This window comes from Pristis pectinata, chromosome 13 (assembly GCF_009764475.1).
Source record: "Pristis pectinata isolate sPriPec2 chromosome 13, sPriPec2.1.pri, whole genome shotgun sequence".
Lineage (NCBI taxonomy): Eukaryota > Metazoa > Chordata > Chondrichthyes > Rhinopristiformes > Pristidae > Pristis > Pristis pectinata.
In genome coordinates this window covers 25,173,577-25,191,220 of record NC_067417.1, presented here as the reverse complement: position 1 = coordinate 25,191,220, position 17,644 = coordinate 25,173,577, and the positions used below count along the sequence as shown (strand labels likewise).

The 17,644-nt window shown below is 41.2% G+C and overlaps 1 protein-coding gene across 1 annotated transcript in view; it reads right to left on the bottom strand.

Annotated features, from left to right (window-relative positions):
• The window catches only part of zcchc14 (zinc finger, CCHC domain containing 14), a 112,524-nt gene that overhangs the window by 65,772 nt on the left and 29,108 nt on the right, over nucleotides 1-17,644 (bottom strand). Inside the window, 2 exon segments of the mRNA XM_052028701.1 lie at nucleotides 15,566-15,601; nucleotides 15,604-15,676. Of these exon segments, the coding sequence (XP_051884661.1) occupies nucleotides 15,566-15,601; nucleotides 15,604-15,676 (109 nt within the window).

Below are 17,644 nucleotides of genomic sequence, written 5' to 3'. Positions count from 1 at the left end.
AAGGGCACATAATTTACTCTGGGAGTCCTCTACATTCTTCACCAAGAATAGCATAGTAACACTGAGCTGGTAAGCCCTGAAGGACATTGCTGCCAATTTAGGTCTGTGGCAGGTGCTCATCTAGATACTTCTTAAATGTTTCCATCAACCACCTAGGCTGTGCATTCCAGATTCCACCCACCCACTTGGTTAAAAAGAAAATCTTCCTCAGATCCCTTCTAAACTTCTCCTCCCTTATCTTAAACTTATGACCCCTAATTTTTGATACATCTGTTACGGAGAAAAGTTTCCTACCATCTGTCCTGTCTGTGTCCCTCATATTTTTGTATACATTAATCAGATCTCTCTTCAGCCTCCTCTGCTCTAAGAAAAACTAACCCAGACTATCCAGTCTCTCCTCACAACTGAAACACTGCATCCCAGGCAACATCTTGGCGAATCTCCCCTGCACCCTCTCTAGAACAATCATATCATTCCTTTTGTGTGATTACCAGAACTACACACAGTACTTTTATTATGGCCTAACCAATGTTTTATAAAGCTGTTCCATAACCTCCCTGCTCAGAGTCTATGCCCCAGATAATGAAGGCTAGTATACCATACATCTTCTTCATCACCTTATTTGCCTGTAATACCACCTTCAGAGATCTGTGGATTATACACCAAGGTCCCTCTGTTCCAGACGTTTAGGATTATTGAGATTTCTACTCCTGAAGGATATTTGTGAACCAAATAGGTTTCTAAAAATAATCAGGTAGTTTTGTAGTCACCATAACAGGTAATTGGCATTATTTCTTTTAAATTCCAGATTATTAACTGAATATAAATACTGCAGCGTGGCGAGTCTCTGGAATTCTCAACCCCAGAATATTATGGGGGCTAGATCTCTTCGGGTATGAAAAGAGTAGGTGGATCAACTTTTGAAAAATCAGGGAATTCAGGGCTATGGGGAACTGACTAGTAGAGGAGTTGAGGCCTGGGGCAAATCAGCTATGATCACATTGGAAAGTTGGGCAGACTCGAGTGGCCTGGTGGCCTATTCTTGGTCCTATTTTCTTGTGTTCAGCTGCCATGGTAGTATTCCAGGCCTCTAAATTGTGAGTCTGGTAAATTATCCTCTGCATCATCAGCCTTCCTTTTGTTCCTGTATTCCCTAATTTTGATGACATGCACAAGTCCTTTGAACTTTCTCCTGCTTTGCATCCTTTGGTGCTTCCAATCTGGTGTTAATTTAGTCAATGAATTCCTTCTGCGGCCTCCTCAGTGTGGGCTTTAATAGCGCTAGTGGAGAGGGCAGAAGTCACCTCCAAAACCAAGGTTTGTAAAATTATGAGGATTATAGATAGGGTAGATGGTCTTGGTCTTTTTCCCAGGGTAGGGAGTCTAAAACAAAAGGCATAAGTTTGTGAGAGAGGAAAGATTTAAAGGGGGTCTGAGGAGCAAGTTTTTCCACATAGAGAGCGGTGGTAGAAGCAGGTACAACTACAACATCTGAAAAACATTTGGACAGGTACATGGGTCAGAAAGATTTAGAGGGAAATGGGCCAAAAGCAGGCAAATGTAATTAGTTGATTCCACAACTTGGTCGGCTAGGATGAGTTGGGCTGAAGGGCTGTATAACTATCAATCTATGAATCAAAAGGCATTCAGAACTGTGTAGGATGCTTATTCTCTAGCTTGTTCCTCCGTGGCCTCTAAAAAGTTTTCCAATTCTTTGGAGTGACTTCAAACTGTAGTTGGAGACAATAAGCAAATCATAGCTTTGGTCAGCACTAACCAGCTTCAAATGGCATTTATCACTCACAAAGTGCACCCCATTGATATATGCTCATTCAATAAAAAGCATGGTTACTGCTCATCAGATGTCAGTCATGATAAGGGAGGTGGAAGCACAAATTTAATGTGTACCTGCATAGAGTCAAAATGGTGAAAGTTAATTATGTAATTCTAACATATTTTCTTGCACTTTCCAATTTCTCCCTATATCTGTAACACCAAATAAATTACACAGGTTTAACTGCAATCTAACTTATCCAAAAGTTAACTCATTTAGTTGGTTAGTCTATTGCTAGAATTGCCAATTCTCTTTGGTTTCCTGGAGTTTCCCCAAAACAAGGGTAATTCCTTTGTCTAAGCTGCAAATACATTATTCACTGATTTTGCTCCAACTAGAATCTCAACAATCATCCTATGTCTTCTCAACATGGAATACAGAGCACAGAAACAATTGTTTCTATGCTCTGCATTCTATAATTCTATATAATTTAGAGGATTTCTCAATTTTGTATGATATCATTTTTATATTACATTTGTCCACAAGATAAATTTCGGTAACTAACAAGTTTGCTCTGGAATGTTCTTTGCAAACTTAGGTTTGCAGTTGTTAATTTTTTCTCAGAACTATTATTCTTTTAGCTAAAGGGAGCTCTAACTGTGAACTATTCCAGTTAATTCAAAGTAAGATTTTGCATGAAAAGAAAATCAAATGGTCAATAACTTGAGTTAAGAAACTGAAATGACCAGCTTATTCAGTGGTAAAACATCTTGAAATTACCTGGCAATTTAAATCAAACAATTTCAAATTCACAAAATCACATGTAATTTTCCTTGCAATTCCCAGAATAGTCCCTTTCCCTGGCCAAAAATGTTAGAGCATATCACTAACTCATAATTTGCTTTTTTTTCCTGCATTTTCATGTCCCGTATCATCATCCCCATTTACTACGATTTCAAACTTGAAACTTTTGCTATACCATCTCCAAGAAATCCAAGTTAAACATAAAAGAAAAGAAACATCCTGTTTTCTGTAACTGTGACATCAGTTAAACAAATTTGGTTTCAGTAATGCAGTTAAGTAACTGTTGGTAATCCAGAGATACTAGCTCAATTCCATGATGGTAACTGGGGAAATTAAGTAAACATGGATGGAAAAGGTTGTATCAGTAATAGTGCCCATGAAATTCAAGGATTATCGTAAAATCTTGGTTCTTTAACAACTTTTCTGGAAAGAGTTCCCTTATCCATATCTTGTCTGGTCTGTACATGACTTCAGAACCACAATAACAATGGTGTTGATTCTTAACTCTATCTTCAAATGACTTAACAAACTTCTCAGTTGTACAAAATACACTGCAAACCATCATGCATCAAACCTGGCAACAAATCAGATTATTGAGGCAAGACATGAGATTGCTGGGGCCTTGACCAAGATCTTGGTGTCCTCTCCAGCCACAGGTGAGGTCCTGGAGGAATGATGAGTAGCTATTGTTCCTTTGTTCAAGAAGCAAAATAGGGATAATCCTAGAAATTATAGACCGGCAAATTTCACATCAGCAGTAGGGAAGCTATTGAAGAGGATTCTTAGGGATAGGATTTATGAGCATTTGGACAAGTATGACCTAATTAAGGACCGTCAGCAATGCATTGTGCAGGGCAGATCATGTCTTACTAACTTGATTGAGTTTTGAGGAGGTAACATAGGTGATCAATGGAGGTAGAGCAGTGAATGTTGTCTACCTGGATTTTAGGAAGGCATTCGACAAGGTCCCTCATGGGAGACTCATCCAGAAGATTAAGATGCATGGCATCCATGGTGACTTGGAATTGACTTGCCCACAGAAGACAGAGGGTGGTGGTCGATGATTCTTAGTCTGGTTGGAGGTCCGTTACTAGTGGTGCTCTGGAGAGATCTGGACTGGGACCTCTGCTGTTTGTGATATATGTAAATGACTTGGATTAAAATGTGGTTGGGTGGGTGAGTAAGTTTGCAGATGATACAAAGATTGGTGGCATTGTTGGATAGTGTAGATGATTGTCAAAGGATACAGCAGGGTATAAATCAGTTGCAGAAATTAGCAGGCAAATGGCAGATGGAGTTTAATCTGACCAAGTGTGAGGTTGCACTTTGGGAGATCAAATGTAAAGGGAAAGTACAGAGTTAATGGCAGAACCCTTAACAGCGCTGATGTACTGAGAGATCTTGGGGTCCAAGACCATAGCTCCCTGAAAGTGGCCGCACAAGTTGATTGGGTGGTAAAGAAGGTGTATGGTACAGAACATAGAACACTAGAGCACAGTACAGGCCCTTCGGCCCACAATGTTGTGCCGATATTTTATCCTGCTCTAAGATCTATCTAACCCTTCCCTCCTACATAGCCCCCTATTTTTCTATCATTCCCTGTATCTGACCAAGGCATGCTTATTTTTATTAGTCAAGGCATTGAGTTCAATAGTTGGGAAGTTATGTTGTAGCTTTATGAAACTCTGGTTAGGCAGCATCTGGAGTATTGCATTCAATTCTGGCTACCCCATTATAGGAAGAATGTGGAGGTTTTGGAGAGGGTGCAAAAGAGGTTTACCAGGATGCCACCTGGATTAGAGGGCAGGTGCTATGAGAGGCTGGACAAGCTAGGGTTGTTTTCTCTGGAGCGGTGGAGGCTGGGGGGAGATCTGAGAGAAGTTTATAAGATCATGAGAGGCATACATAGACAGCCGGTATCTTTTTCCCAGGGTCAAAATGTCTAATACTAGAGGGCACACTCTTAAGGTGAGGGGGAAAGTTCACAGGAAATATGCGGGCAATTTTTTATTTTATACACACACACACACACACACACACACACACACACACACACACACACACACACAGAGAGAGTGGTGGTTGCCTGGAATGCACTGCCAGGGGTGGTGGTGGTGGAGGCAGATACGATAGAGGCATTTAAGAGGCTCTTAGATAAGCACACAAAGAGAATGGAGGGATATCAAACATGTGCAAGCAGGAGGGATTAATGTAATTAGGCATCATTAGTTTAATTAGTTCGGCACAATATCATGGGCCGAAGGGCCTGTTCCTGTGATGTTCTATGTAATTCCATTTGACCAAAACAAAGAACAGAGGCCCAGAAATCAATGAGATCATAGAACTCAAATGCCACTCCATTGGTATTACATACTTCCCTTCAAGCAGTATGATGTATATGAATAAAAATACAGCACAAGGTGGGGGAAGGAGCATGGAGGGGTGGGGGTGGAGTGGTGACATGTAATCAATGCTGTGGTGAGACACAGGAATATGGCTCAAAGGATGGAAAATAAGTAACAGGACTTAACTTAGTGGGGACTCTGCCTGGAGAAGTGGTAATAAAATCTAGTTTTTTTGGGTGTGCACATTGCCAGGTGCTCTTAGGATACAGTAGACTAAATTCCCTGGTAACAAGGAGAATTGCACAGGGAATTAAAGCTTGTCTGCCCTGGACTGGCTCAGGCACAACAAGAACAACTCATGCCAGAAAGTGCGCAGTTGAAATTCCAGAATGATGTGAAACAAGACATAAATGATCATTATTGTGTTTCATTCCAGGAGAAGTCCATTTCCATAGTTCTATAATAAACATTACCATGCAATTGAATTTCTTGGCTAAAGTGTTTTCAGAGGTCATAAAGCTAGCATTTACAAATTAGTTGCTGGTTGTTTTATTTCATCCAACTAACTACATTCTAACTTCAGAAGCCAGAAGAGACACATACATAATAAACTGATTTTTGTTTTGAGGTGCACTGTAGAGAACTGCAGGGCATTGGTTACCAGGTTTGCTTAAGATTCAAGGTAAACTCCTCCTGCATAATTCTGTTCCAATCAAGACTAGAAATCAGTGTTTCTTCCAGGCCATTGCTTCACCAACTCCGTATGTTGAAATGTAATACAGCATTGGTTTCTTTAATGCTACCACAAAAGGTTAATAACCAGCTTATTTAATAGATGAAATTCATCCAGTGTCCAAAGCAGGTGTTTGAAAAATAGGCCAGGCCAATCATAGCTTCAGAATTTAGTTAAATACATATTTAGTTAGCCTGCTCTGTCTGATATTTAAAATTTGTTTCTTTACATTTGTTTAGTTCCAGTCAATTATTGAAATAATAGCTGGTTCAGAAGGGAAAGAAATTTGCCAAAAGTGTAGTCAAGAACAAAATTACTGCTACACATCTTATGTACATCAGCACTGTGGTTACAACTATATTACTATCTGTGCCAACTTTTAACAGATTATCAACTATACATTTTACAGTTTATCTCGGCTACTTCTGGGTAGAAAGAAAGGTAGTAGACAGAGAAGAGGGAGAGGCCAATTTTTATTGCTCAATCCTAATTGCCCTCAAAAAGGAGGCGAAGAGTTGCAGTGCTCTGGTAAAGTATTATCAGGTTGGGTGTTCCACGATTTAGACCTTGCATTGATGAAGAAATACCAAACTCCGTATGGTGCGCAACTTGGAGGTGGTGGTATTCCCATACGTCTGTTGTCCTTGTCCTTTTTGGGAGGTAAAAATCATGTCTTTGAGAGATACCCCAACAAGTAGCTGCAGTCACAATGCACCAGTGATGAATGGAATGGATGTTTAAGGTCGTGAATGGATAGCCAATCAAGCAGGTTGCTTTATGTGTTTTTAGTATTGTTTGTGGTGCAGTTATCATAGTAAGTGGATAGTATTTCATCACAAACCTCACTGTGTCTTGTCAATGCTATAAAGGTTTTGAGATGTCAGAAAGCAAAGATACCCATGCTCCAACATGCTCCTGCAACCACAATATTTTTATGTCTGGTCCATAAAATATTATTTGCTACTCATTAACACATGCCTGAATGTTGTTTTGGTCTTGCTAAATTCAGGCTTGAACTGCGTAGTTTTTTTATGAGGATTTATAAAACCCTTTGATCATTATTCACTGATGAGTGTATGTTGAACACCATACTTCTGATCCTATGATGGACATTGATAAAGCAGATAAACACAAGAACATAGGAAATAAGAAGAGTAGGCCATGTGGTTCTTCATTCAGTAAAGTCATGATTGAGCCAATCTCAACCTCAACTCCAGTTTCCTGCCTGTTTCCCAAAACTTTTGACTCTCCTACAGTCCAAAAATGTGCCTATCTTGTATGTGATCAATGACGATAGCTTTGACAGCTCTCTGAGACAGACACATACATATTCATAGAAAATAGGAACAGGAGTAGACCATTTGACCCTTTTAGTCTGTTCCACCATTCAATATGATCATGTCTAATAAGTACCCTATCCCTGCTTTCTCCATATGTCTATTGATTTCTTCGCTCAATTTTCTCTTGAATAAATTTAATACTTTGGCCTCTTCATCTTAGTAGTAAGTAGATTACCCCATATCATAGAATCATAGAGTTACACAGCATAGAAATAGGCCCTTTGGCCCACCCTGTCCATCAAGTACCCAGCTGTACTAATCCCATTTACCATCACTTGGTCAATAACCTCCTGTGCCTAAGAAATTCTAGTGCTTGTCCAGATACTTCTTAAATGCTGTGAGAATCTCTGCCTTCACCATACTCTCAAGCAGTGCATTCCACACAACAACTACTCTTGGGGTGAAAGAACATCTTCCTTATATCCCCTCTAAACCTCCTACTTATCTTAAAGCTATGTCCTCTGTTTACACCTTTGTTATGGGTCAGTTTACTAATGTCTACCCTAACTAAGCCTTCATAATTTTGTACACCTCCATCAGATCTCTCTTCAAACTCCTCTACGCCAAGGAAAGCAAACTCAGCCTATCCAGTCTTTCCTCATAACTGAGACACTCCATCCCAGGCAACTTCCTGGTGAATCTCCCCTGCACCCTCTCCAGAGTAGACACAGGAGCAGAATTAGGCCATATGGCCTATCGAGTTTGCTCTGCCATCCTATCATGGCTGATTTATTTTTCCTTCTCAGCCCATTCTCCCGCCTTCTCCCCATAACCTTTGACACCCTTACTAATCAAGAACTTATCAGCCTCCGCTTTAAATATACCCAATGACTTGGCCTCTACAGCTGTCTGTTACAATGAATTCCACAGATTCACCACCCTCTGGCTAAAGAAATACCTCCTCATCTCTGTTCTAAAGGGACGTCCTTCTATTCTGAGGCTGTACCTTCTGGTCCTAGACCCTCCCACTACTGGAAACATCCTCCCCACGTCCATTCCATCCAAGCCTTTCAATATTTGGTAGGTTTCAATGAGATCCCCCCTCATCTTTCTAAACTCCAGCGAATGCAGGCCCAGAGCCATCAAATGTTCCTCATACATTAACCCTTTCATTCCCAGGATCATTCTTGTAAACCTCCTCTGGACCTTCTCCAATGCCAGCACATCCTTCCTTTGATATGGGACCCAAAACTGCTCAAAATACTCCAAATGTGGTCTGACTAACACTACAAGGTCTCAGCATTACATCCTTGCTTTTATATTCTAGTCCTCTCGAAATGAATGCTAACATTGCATTTGCCCTCCTTACTATCGACTCAACCTGCAAGTTAACCTTTAGGGAATCCTGCACTAGGACTCCCAAGTCCCTTTGCACTTCTAATTTCTGGATTCACTCCCTATTTAGAAAATAGTCTACGCCTTTATTCTTCCTATCAAAGTGCATGACTATACATTTCCCTACACTGTATTCTATCTGCCACTTCTTTGCCCATTCTCCCAACCTGTCCAAGTCCTTCTGCAGACTCCCTGCTTCCTCAACACTACCTGCCCCTCCACCTATCTTTGTATCATCCACAATCTTGCCCACAAAGCCATTAATTCCGTCATCCAGATCATTCACATATAGCGTGAAAAGTAGCAGACCCAATACCAACCCCTGCGGAACACCACTAGTCACCTGCAGCCTACCAGAAAAGGCCCCCTCTATTCCCACTCTTTGCCTTCTGCCAGTCAGCCAATCTTCTATCCATGCTATTACCTTTCCTGTAATACCATGGTCTCCCATCTTGTTTAGCAGCCTCATGCATGGCACCCTGTCAAAGGCCTTCTGTCTATCTTGCCTGTTACTTCCTCAAAGAATTCCAATAGATTTGTCGGGCAAGGTTTCCCTTTAAGGAAACCATGCTGACTTCAGCCTATCTTATGTTCTTCTAAGTACCCCGAAACCTCATCCTTAATGATGGACTCTAACATCTTACCAATCACTGAAGTCAGGCTAACTAGCCTATAATTTCCTGTCTTTTGTCTCCCTCCCTTCTTAAAGAGTGGAGTGACGTTTGTGATTTTCCAGTCCTCTGGAACCATTCCTGAATTTTGTGATTCTTGAAAGATCACTACATATGCCTCCAAAGCTACCTCTTTCAGAACCCTAGGATGTAGTCCATCCAGTCCAGGTGACTTACCTACCTTCAGACCTTTTAGTTTCCCAAGCACCTTCTCCTTAGTAACAGTGACTACACTCACTTCTGCCCCAACTCAAATTTCTGGCATGTTGCTGGTGTCTTCCACAGTGAAGTCTGGTGCAAGATATTTATTCAGTTCGTCCACCATTTCTTTGTTCCCAATTAAAACCTCTCCTGCATCATTTTTCAGCAGTCTGATTACCACTCTTGCCTCTCTTTTACTCTTCATACATGTGAAAAGCTTTTGATATCCTCTTTTATATTATTGGCTAGCTTACCTTCATATTTCATCTTTTCTCCCTTTATTTGCGTTTTTAGTTGCCTTCGGTTGCTTTTTAAAAGCTTCCTAATCCTCTAGCTTCCTATTAATTTTTGCAATATTGTACGCCCTCTCTTTTGCTTTCATGCTGTCTTTGACTTCCCTTGTCAGCCACAGTTGCCTCACCCTCCCTTTAGAATGCTTCTTCTTCTTTGGGATGAAATGATCCTGCATCTTCCGAATTACTCCCAGAAACTCCTGCTATTGCTGCTCTACCGTCATCCCTGCAAGGGTCCCCTTCCAATCAACTTTGGCCAGCTCTTCTCTCATGCTTCTGTAGTTACCTTTACTCAACTGTAATACCGATACATCCGATTTTAGCTTCTCCCTCTCAAAGTGCAGGGTGAATTTTATCATATATATATAAATATATCATATAACATGATCACTGCCTCCTAAGGGTTCCTTTACCTTAAGCTCCCTAATCAAATCTGGTTCATTGCACAACACCAAATCCAGAATTGTCTTTTCCCTAGTGGGCTCAACCACAAGCTGCTCTAAAAAGCAATCTCATAGACATTCGACAAATTCCTTCTCTTGGGATCCAGTACCTGATTTTCCCAATCTAACTGCATATTGAAATTACATGCCTGCTGTAATTTGTACCCCATATCCTGGCTACTATTCAGAGGCCTGTATATAACTCCCAACAAGGTCTTTTTACTCTTGCAGTTTCTTAACTCTACCCACAAGGATTCTACAGTTTCTGATCCTATGTCACTTCTCGCTGAGGATTTAATTTAATTTGTTTGCCAACAAAGCCACCCCAAACCCACTGCCCATCTGCCTGTCTTTTCAATAGGATGTGTATTTTGTGGCAACAAAAACTGTACACAATATTCCAGATGTGACCTCACCAATGTTTTATAAAGCTATACCATTAATTCCCTGTTCTTATATTCTATGCCTGGCTAGTGAAGGGTAGCATTCCATATTCCTTCTTTATCATTTTATCGACCTGTGCTGCCACCTTCAGGGATCTTTGAACCTGTAAATCAAATGTACTTAAATTGTGATCTCTAGTTCTGGACTTCCTCTAATACAGAATATCAAAGATTCACTGTCCTCGAAGAGAAGGAATTCCTCTTTATCACCATCTTAAATGGGTGACCACTTATTCTGAAACCATGCCCTCCTCAGTTCAAAGCTCTCCATGGGGGGATATATCCCTTTGGCACCAATTCAGAACCTTATTGTTTCAATGAGAGCCAAGACTGAAAACCAGAGAGGGCCGGTGAGGGCCAGGAGTGAGAGAAGGCAGGCAAGAGTAGGTGGTAAGGGACAGCTGGCGAGAGTTGAGACAAAGACAGAGAGCTTGAGAGTGAGAGAGACAGCAAAGCTGGGGGTGGGGGGGATGGTTTATCATGGTTTCTTGAAGCCACATTCTGTCAAGTGCTGCTTTCATATCAAGGGCTATCAATTTCAACTCACCTCCAGAGTTTACCTGTTTGGTCCATGATTGGACCAAGTCTGTAACGAAGTCTGGATCAAGTGGCCCAAGCGTAACCTAAACTGAGCATGAGTGAATAGGCTATTGATGACATTAGTGTGTCTAAATAGCATTGAAGTGATACCAGTCGTCACTTCGCAGGTGATTAAGAATAGACTAATTGATCAATAATTAGTCAGATTAAATTGTTCTGCTTTTTCCAAACAGAACATACTGGGGCAATTTTCACCATTTGGCACTTCTGTCTGAAGTTGGTTACAGATGTTCCACCCTTGTCACTGTTGCTCACATGCTGGGCGCAAGATCATTGAGGATAGGCATATTCTTGAAGCCTGCTCCTTTTAGCTTTTTAGTTTTTCATTACCATTCACAACAGGATGTACCTGGACCACACAGCTTTGATCCGAGCTGGGGAAAAGGCTTTTCAGTCAACTTCAAAGGCATAACTCCTGAACCTAGAAATCTTTGGATAATTCTGCTTAATGACCCTTTTTTTGAATAAAGTGAAAACTGGCATCTATTCATCATAATTTCAATTGTTTTTAGCACCACCTTTTCAAAGAAACACCTTGCAACACCATAAAGTTGATCCCTTCTCTTATTTTTGGTTTGTTGATACCAATGCATTTTGTAATCTAGCTCCACCATAAAACAGAATCAAAGTACTCATTTAACAAGCCTGCCACTTAGCTATTGTTCATTGGAACTTCACCTGCATCCTCCCTTACTCCTTTCTACATAGTTAGAAAAACATGAAGTTACGCCTTACTATTTTCATTGGAATTATTTGTTACTTGAAATAACTTGCTCACTCTACAGGGATTTCAATTTCATTCTCCGTTAATCTGTCATTGTCTCATATCTTGATTGTCAGTAATGGCCGTTGAAGTAAAATTGCCTTTTATTGTTACATGCTCACTTTATATTATTTCAAATTCTTGCTGATTACTTCCCATACTTCCAAATTCAATCATTTTTGGTCCATATTTGAGATATAGTTCCTTCCCGTAAAATCATTAACTAATTCTGTTTACCTAATCACCACAGATCCATTGAAGCCTATTCACTTGCTGGTTTGAAGTCATGTGGTTTTAGAAATCTTTCCTGAATCCAACAACATGCAAATATAAGGCCCCTTTAATGCTGTAAAATATCCCAAGCAGCTTCATCAAAACAAAATTTGACACCAAGCCACATGATACTGAATTTGATCAAAGCTGTTGTCTTTAAGGAGCTTCATTAAGAAAGCAAAAGAGGCATAGAACTTCAGGCAGGAAATTCCAGAGACTAATGCTTTGGTACCTGAAAGTGTAACCACCTATGCAGAAGCAATGAAAATTAGGAAAGGGAGAAAGACCAAAATTGAAGGAGAGCAAAAAGTTTGAGGGTATAAAAGAAACACAAAGGGATAACGATATGCAGGGATTTGAAAACAAGTATTAAAATGAAAAGAGAAAATAAACAAGGAACCAAAGTTGATTTGAAATCTCAGGGATGATGCAAGTATGGATTCCAGCAGCAGAATCCCAGATGAGGCCACTGTTGCAGAGGGTGGAGGCCAGGTAGGAAAAGCACTCTATCCATGCTGACCATCAATTACCCTTTTACACAATTCCCATTTACCAGCACTTAAACAGGCCCTTCATCTCAACCCGTCCATGCCAACCAAGTTGTTTACTTGAGCTAGTCCTGTTTCCCTGTGTTTGGCCCATATCCCTTTCCTATCCGTGTACCCGTCTAATTATCTTTAAATGCTGTAACTGTACCCACCTCTGCCACTTCTTCTGGCAGCTTGTTCCATAAACCCACCACCCTCTGTGTAAAAATAATTGCCCCTCCGAGACCTTTTAAATCTTTCCCCTCTCACCTTAAACCTATGCCCTCTTGTTTTAGACTCCCCTACCCTGGGAAAAAGACTTCAACTATTCACCTTATCTCTTCCCCTTATGATTTTATAAATCTCTATAAAATCCTAAGGGGATTCCTCAGCCTTCTATGCTCCAGGGAAAAAAAATCCCAGTCTATCCAGTCTCTCCTTATTGCTCAAGCCCTCTCATCCTGGAATCTTTTCTGCACCCCTTCCTAGCTTAATGACATCCTTCCCATACCCAGGTGACCAGAACGGCAGATAGTTTTCCAACTCTAGTCTCACTAACATCTTGTACAGCTGCAACATAACATCCCAACTCTTGTACTCAGTGCCCTGACCGATGAAAGCAAGTGTGCCAAATGCCTTCTTCACCATCCTGTCTACCTATGTCTCCACTTTCAGGGAACTGTGTACCTGTACCCCTAGGTCCCTCTGTTCTACAACACTTTCCATTGGATCCTACCATTTACCGTGCAGGTCCCATTGCTACCTTTCTGCAACACACACAAAATGCTGGAGGAACTCAGCAGGTCAGGCAGCATCTATGGAGAGCAATAAACAGTCAATGTTTCGGGTCGAGACCCTTCATCAGGACTGGAAAAGAAGAGGGCAGAAGCCAGAATAAGAAGGTTGGGGGCTCCCCCACCCCCACCATCCTACCTTCTCCCTCTCACCTGAACTCACCTAAACTTACCTATCACCCTGCCTGTATGTACTTCTCCCCCTCCCCCAACCTCATTCCACCACCCACTCAGGCAGTGTATTCCAGATTCTAACTATCCTCTGGGTGAAAAATTTCTTCCTCAAAACCCTCCTACCCTCTTCACCCCTTACCATAATCTACGTCCTCTAGTTCTTGACACATTGTTAAGGTGAAAAGTTTCATACCATCTACCGTCTCTGGTGCTCATAATTTTGTACACTCAGTCAGGCCCCTTCGCCACCAGCTGCGCACCCCCCCCCCCCCAACCCCCAAGCCAAGGAAAACAAACCCAGCCTTTTCAGTCCCTCCTCATGTGAAATGCTCCATTTCAGACAACATTCTCCTCTCACCCTCCCTAGTGCAATCATGTCCTTCCTATAATGTGGTGACCAGAACTGCATAACAATACTCCAGTTCTGTCGTGGGAATACATTATCAGGCAGACTGAGGAAAGTATTCAAGGAATTTCTCAAAGTCTTATTAAAGAAATGCAATATCCCCAATATTCTATGGGAATTCAAGGCTCATGACCGCTCGAAGCAGAGAAAGAACATTCAGGATAGTATACTGAAGCCATGCACCAGGAGTGTACATGGTCTCTGCATAAACAGTGGGAGGAGCAGATGATCTCACAAACTACTTATCCACCCACTCTGTTGGTGACTACCTGTATCATCTGCTGAAGATTCTGTGGTTTCCCAAATTGGCCTCATTAGCCATCTCACTCAACTGGAAGTGAATCATGCTCAAGCCCAAATACTGCCTAAGAAGAGGAGAGTTATAATGGAGAAGCTTGAGTGTGGCAGGAGAATACATAGGGAGAAAACAGAACAATTAATTGGGAAAAGCCTGTCAGTGATAAGAGCCTTGACAAGCTCAAGGCAACTTATTTTGGCTTCTCTTGACAACTTTCTCAAACCTAACACAAAGGCAAATTCTCATATTTTTGCATACCAAGATGACTGCTTGTCTGCAAAGAAATTAATTAATTAGTTCCAGTTCACAAATTGTATGTAAAGCCCGAGTTCAATTAAAATCACTCTATATACATAACTCAATAAACAGCCTGATATAAACAAGTCATGAACAGCAGCAAGAACCACTAATAAGCTGATCAATTTCAGTACCACAGCAGCTTTGCGCGAATTCAAGAAAGGGTTAAGAAGAAAAAACTCAACTGAGCTCCTTCATAAGGGTTCCTTTGTTTAGTTTCCAAGTAAACAAAAGATTGATGTGCTTTGAGAGTAGCTGTCTGATCCCTATCGTTTACAATCTTCTCAGAATTACATAATCACCTTGCAAATGGGGTGGTGGTTTGTCGGGTGGGCTTTATTCTAATATATTGCATATAAAGTCACAGTAACAAAAGTCAGATTTGTAGCATAGTTTCACAAGCAAGTCCAATTTTCCAGTTGTTACTTTTACTAAACTCAGAATTTCCACAAAGAGACCAATAAACTCTGGTTGAAATTAATTGTTACAGTTGTATTGGCAAAGGTGGAGGTTGGTGAGAAAGGTAAGTGAGACAAATGTGTTGAAAGATAAGTTGCATTCCTTGAAACTATGTACTTTTCTAGCAAAAAGAAGATTTAAGAAAGCTAATTTAAATTGGCAAAACTCTTGCCAATGATAGGACAGAATGAACACGAGGTTCATGAGTACAAGGGGGCAGAAATGCCAAGTGATTGTCATTATGGTTTTTATGACAAACTAATGAAGTGATTTGATTCTCATGTTTTCTTTTCCCCTCACATCTGAATTTGCCAACTCTTTGGATGACAGATTATTATTTGGACGTGGAAGATGAGTAAATGAATTCCTCTTGTAGTATCCACTTCACCTAGAACAATTTAAAATTCAACATTTACATCATAATCCACTGAGCAGATTAAGAGAATGCATTTAATACTTTACTTTCTTATTTCTGTTAACCTGCTCAAGTATGTTTAATTTATATAATTGCAATATATTTGAATGAAACATCAAATAGATTAATCTGGGATTCCAACTGATACAGGTAAGAATTTAGCACATTGCAACTTACATTTTGAGTGCTTGCCTGAAGGTCGTTTTGGGAGGATTCCTCACAGGAATGTGCTGATGTCTGTAATGCATTCTGCAAACAGTGCACACCACTTTCAGCTCTGTGTACTACCTTTAAAAAGAAAGAAAATTGTTATTTTTCCCTAAAAATTCAAGAAAACATTTAATAATCACCCACCCAATTACAGGTCAGTCATAAAAAACTTGAAATGCAAATTCAGATCAAGCCTTCAACACAAAATCAACTGTAAGTTGTAAAATGATGCTCAGCATATCTAGTTCAACAAAAAATAAACAATTAACATTTCACAGAACACAAGAAAATAGGAGCAGGAGTAGGCCATCGGGCACTTCCAGCAGTCCCTGCCATTTAATATGATCGTGGCTGATCTATCCTGGCCTCAATTCCTCTTCTGTGCCAATTCTCCATACCCCCGCTATTGATCAAATATTTATCACTTCCTCTTTGAATACCTCTAATGAACCAACATTCATCACCTGCCGGGCAGAGAATTCCACAGATTCATCACTCTTTGCGAGAAGAAATTTCTATATAACTCAGTCTTAAATGACTGGCTCATTATCTTGCAGTTATGTCCCCTTGTTCAAGACTCTCCCATGAATGAAAACATCCCAACATCTACTCTGTTAAGTGGAGACACAAGAGAATGCAGCTACTGGATCTGCAGCAAAGAACAAGCTGCTGGAGGTGATTAGTGGAGACCAGAGAGGGCTGCAGGTTATGGAATCTGATAAGAAAGGAAGGTGATGAGTGGAACCAGACAAGGGAGGGATACTGGGCAAAACGAACAATGGGATAGTTGAGGGGATAGGGAATGAGTGGGTAGAGTGCATGGGTTGTAGGCCAATGGGACCAGATGGAACTGGAGATGAATTTTTCCAATTTCAGGTAACCGTAACCCCTCTTTTCCTTTCTTCTTCCTCTTGAATCACCCAGGCCCTCTTGCACACCCCCTTCTTTCCAACCCACCCCCAGCTCCACGTTTCCCATTTTGTTTCCCTCCTCCACCTGGTTTCATCTGCCTATTACCCATACACTCTCTACCTACTCAGTCTTCTATCCCCTCCCATAACCTGCAGCCCTTTGTAATCTCCACTAATTAACTGTCACTATCTCTACCCCTCCTCCCCCAGCTGCCTCCATCTGCTTATCAACTCCTCGTTAACCCAGATCCACCTGTCACTTGCCACCCCATCCCTCACCCCTTGCCTCACCTCTTTAATACTAACCCTCCCCCCTTTACACTGATGCAGGGTCTCGACCTGAAACACTATGCCACCACAGATGCTGCCTGACCCACTGAATTCCTCCAGCAGCTTGTATTCTACTGCACCTACTATTAGCTCTCTGAGGGTCTTGCATGTTTGAAAAAGGTCACCCCTCATTCTTCTAAACTCCAAGGAATACAGGCCCAAAGTATTACTTAGAACAGTACAGCATAGGAACAGGTCCCTTCAGCCCACAACGTCTGCGCCGAACACGATACCTAACTAAACTAATTCTCTTCTGCCTGTACGTGATCCATATCCCTCCAGTCCCTGCATATTCATGTGTCTAACAGCTTCCTAAGTGCCACTATTGTATCTGCTTCCACCACTCCCCCAGCAGCTCACACCAGGCATCTACCACTCTGTAAAAAAAAAACTTGCCCTGCACACCCTCCTTCATGCTTTTCCCCTCCCAGCCTTAAATTGCACGTCCTCTAGTACTTGACATTTCTACCCTGGGAAAAATATTTTGTCTATATTACCTATGGCTCTCATAAAGGAAATAGATGAGCTTCTACATGACTGTTTTGAGTCAGTGGACTGGTCCTTATTCAAAGACTCAGCTGCCAGTCCAGATGAGTATATCACCACCATCACGGACTTTATCAGCAAGTGTGTTGAGGACTGTGTACCAACGAGGACAATCCAGATGTTCGCAACCGGAAACCATTGATGAACCGGGAGATTCCACTCCCTAGTGAAGTTGAGGACTGCAGCATTCAAATCAGGTGACCCCTGACCTTTACAAGAAATCCAGATACGACCTCCATAAAGCCATCAGCGATGCCAA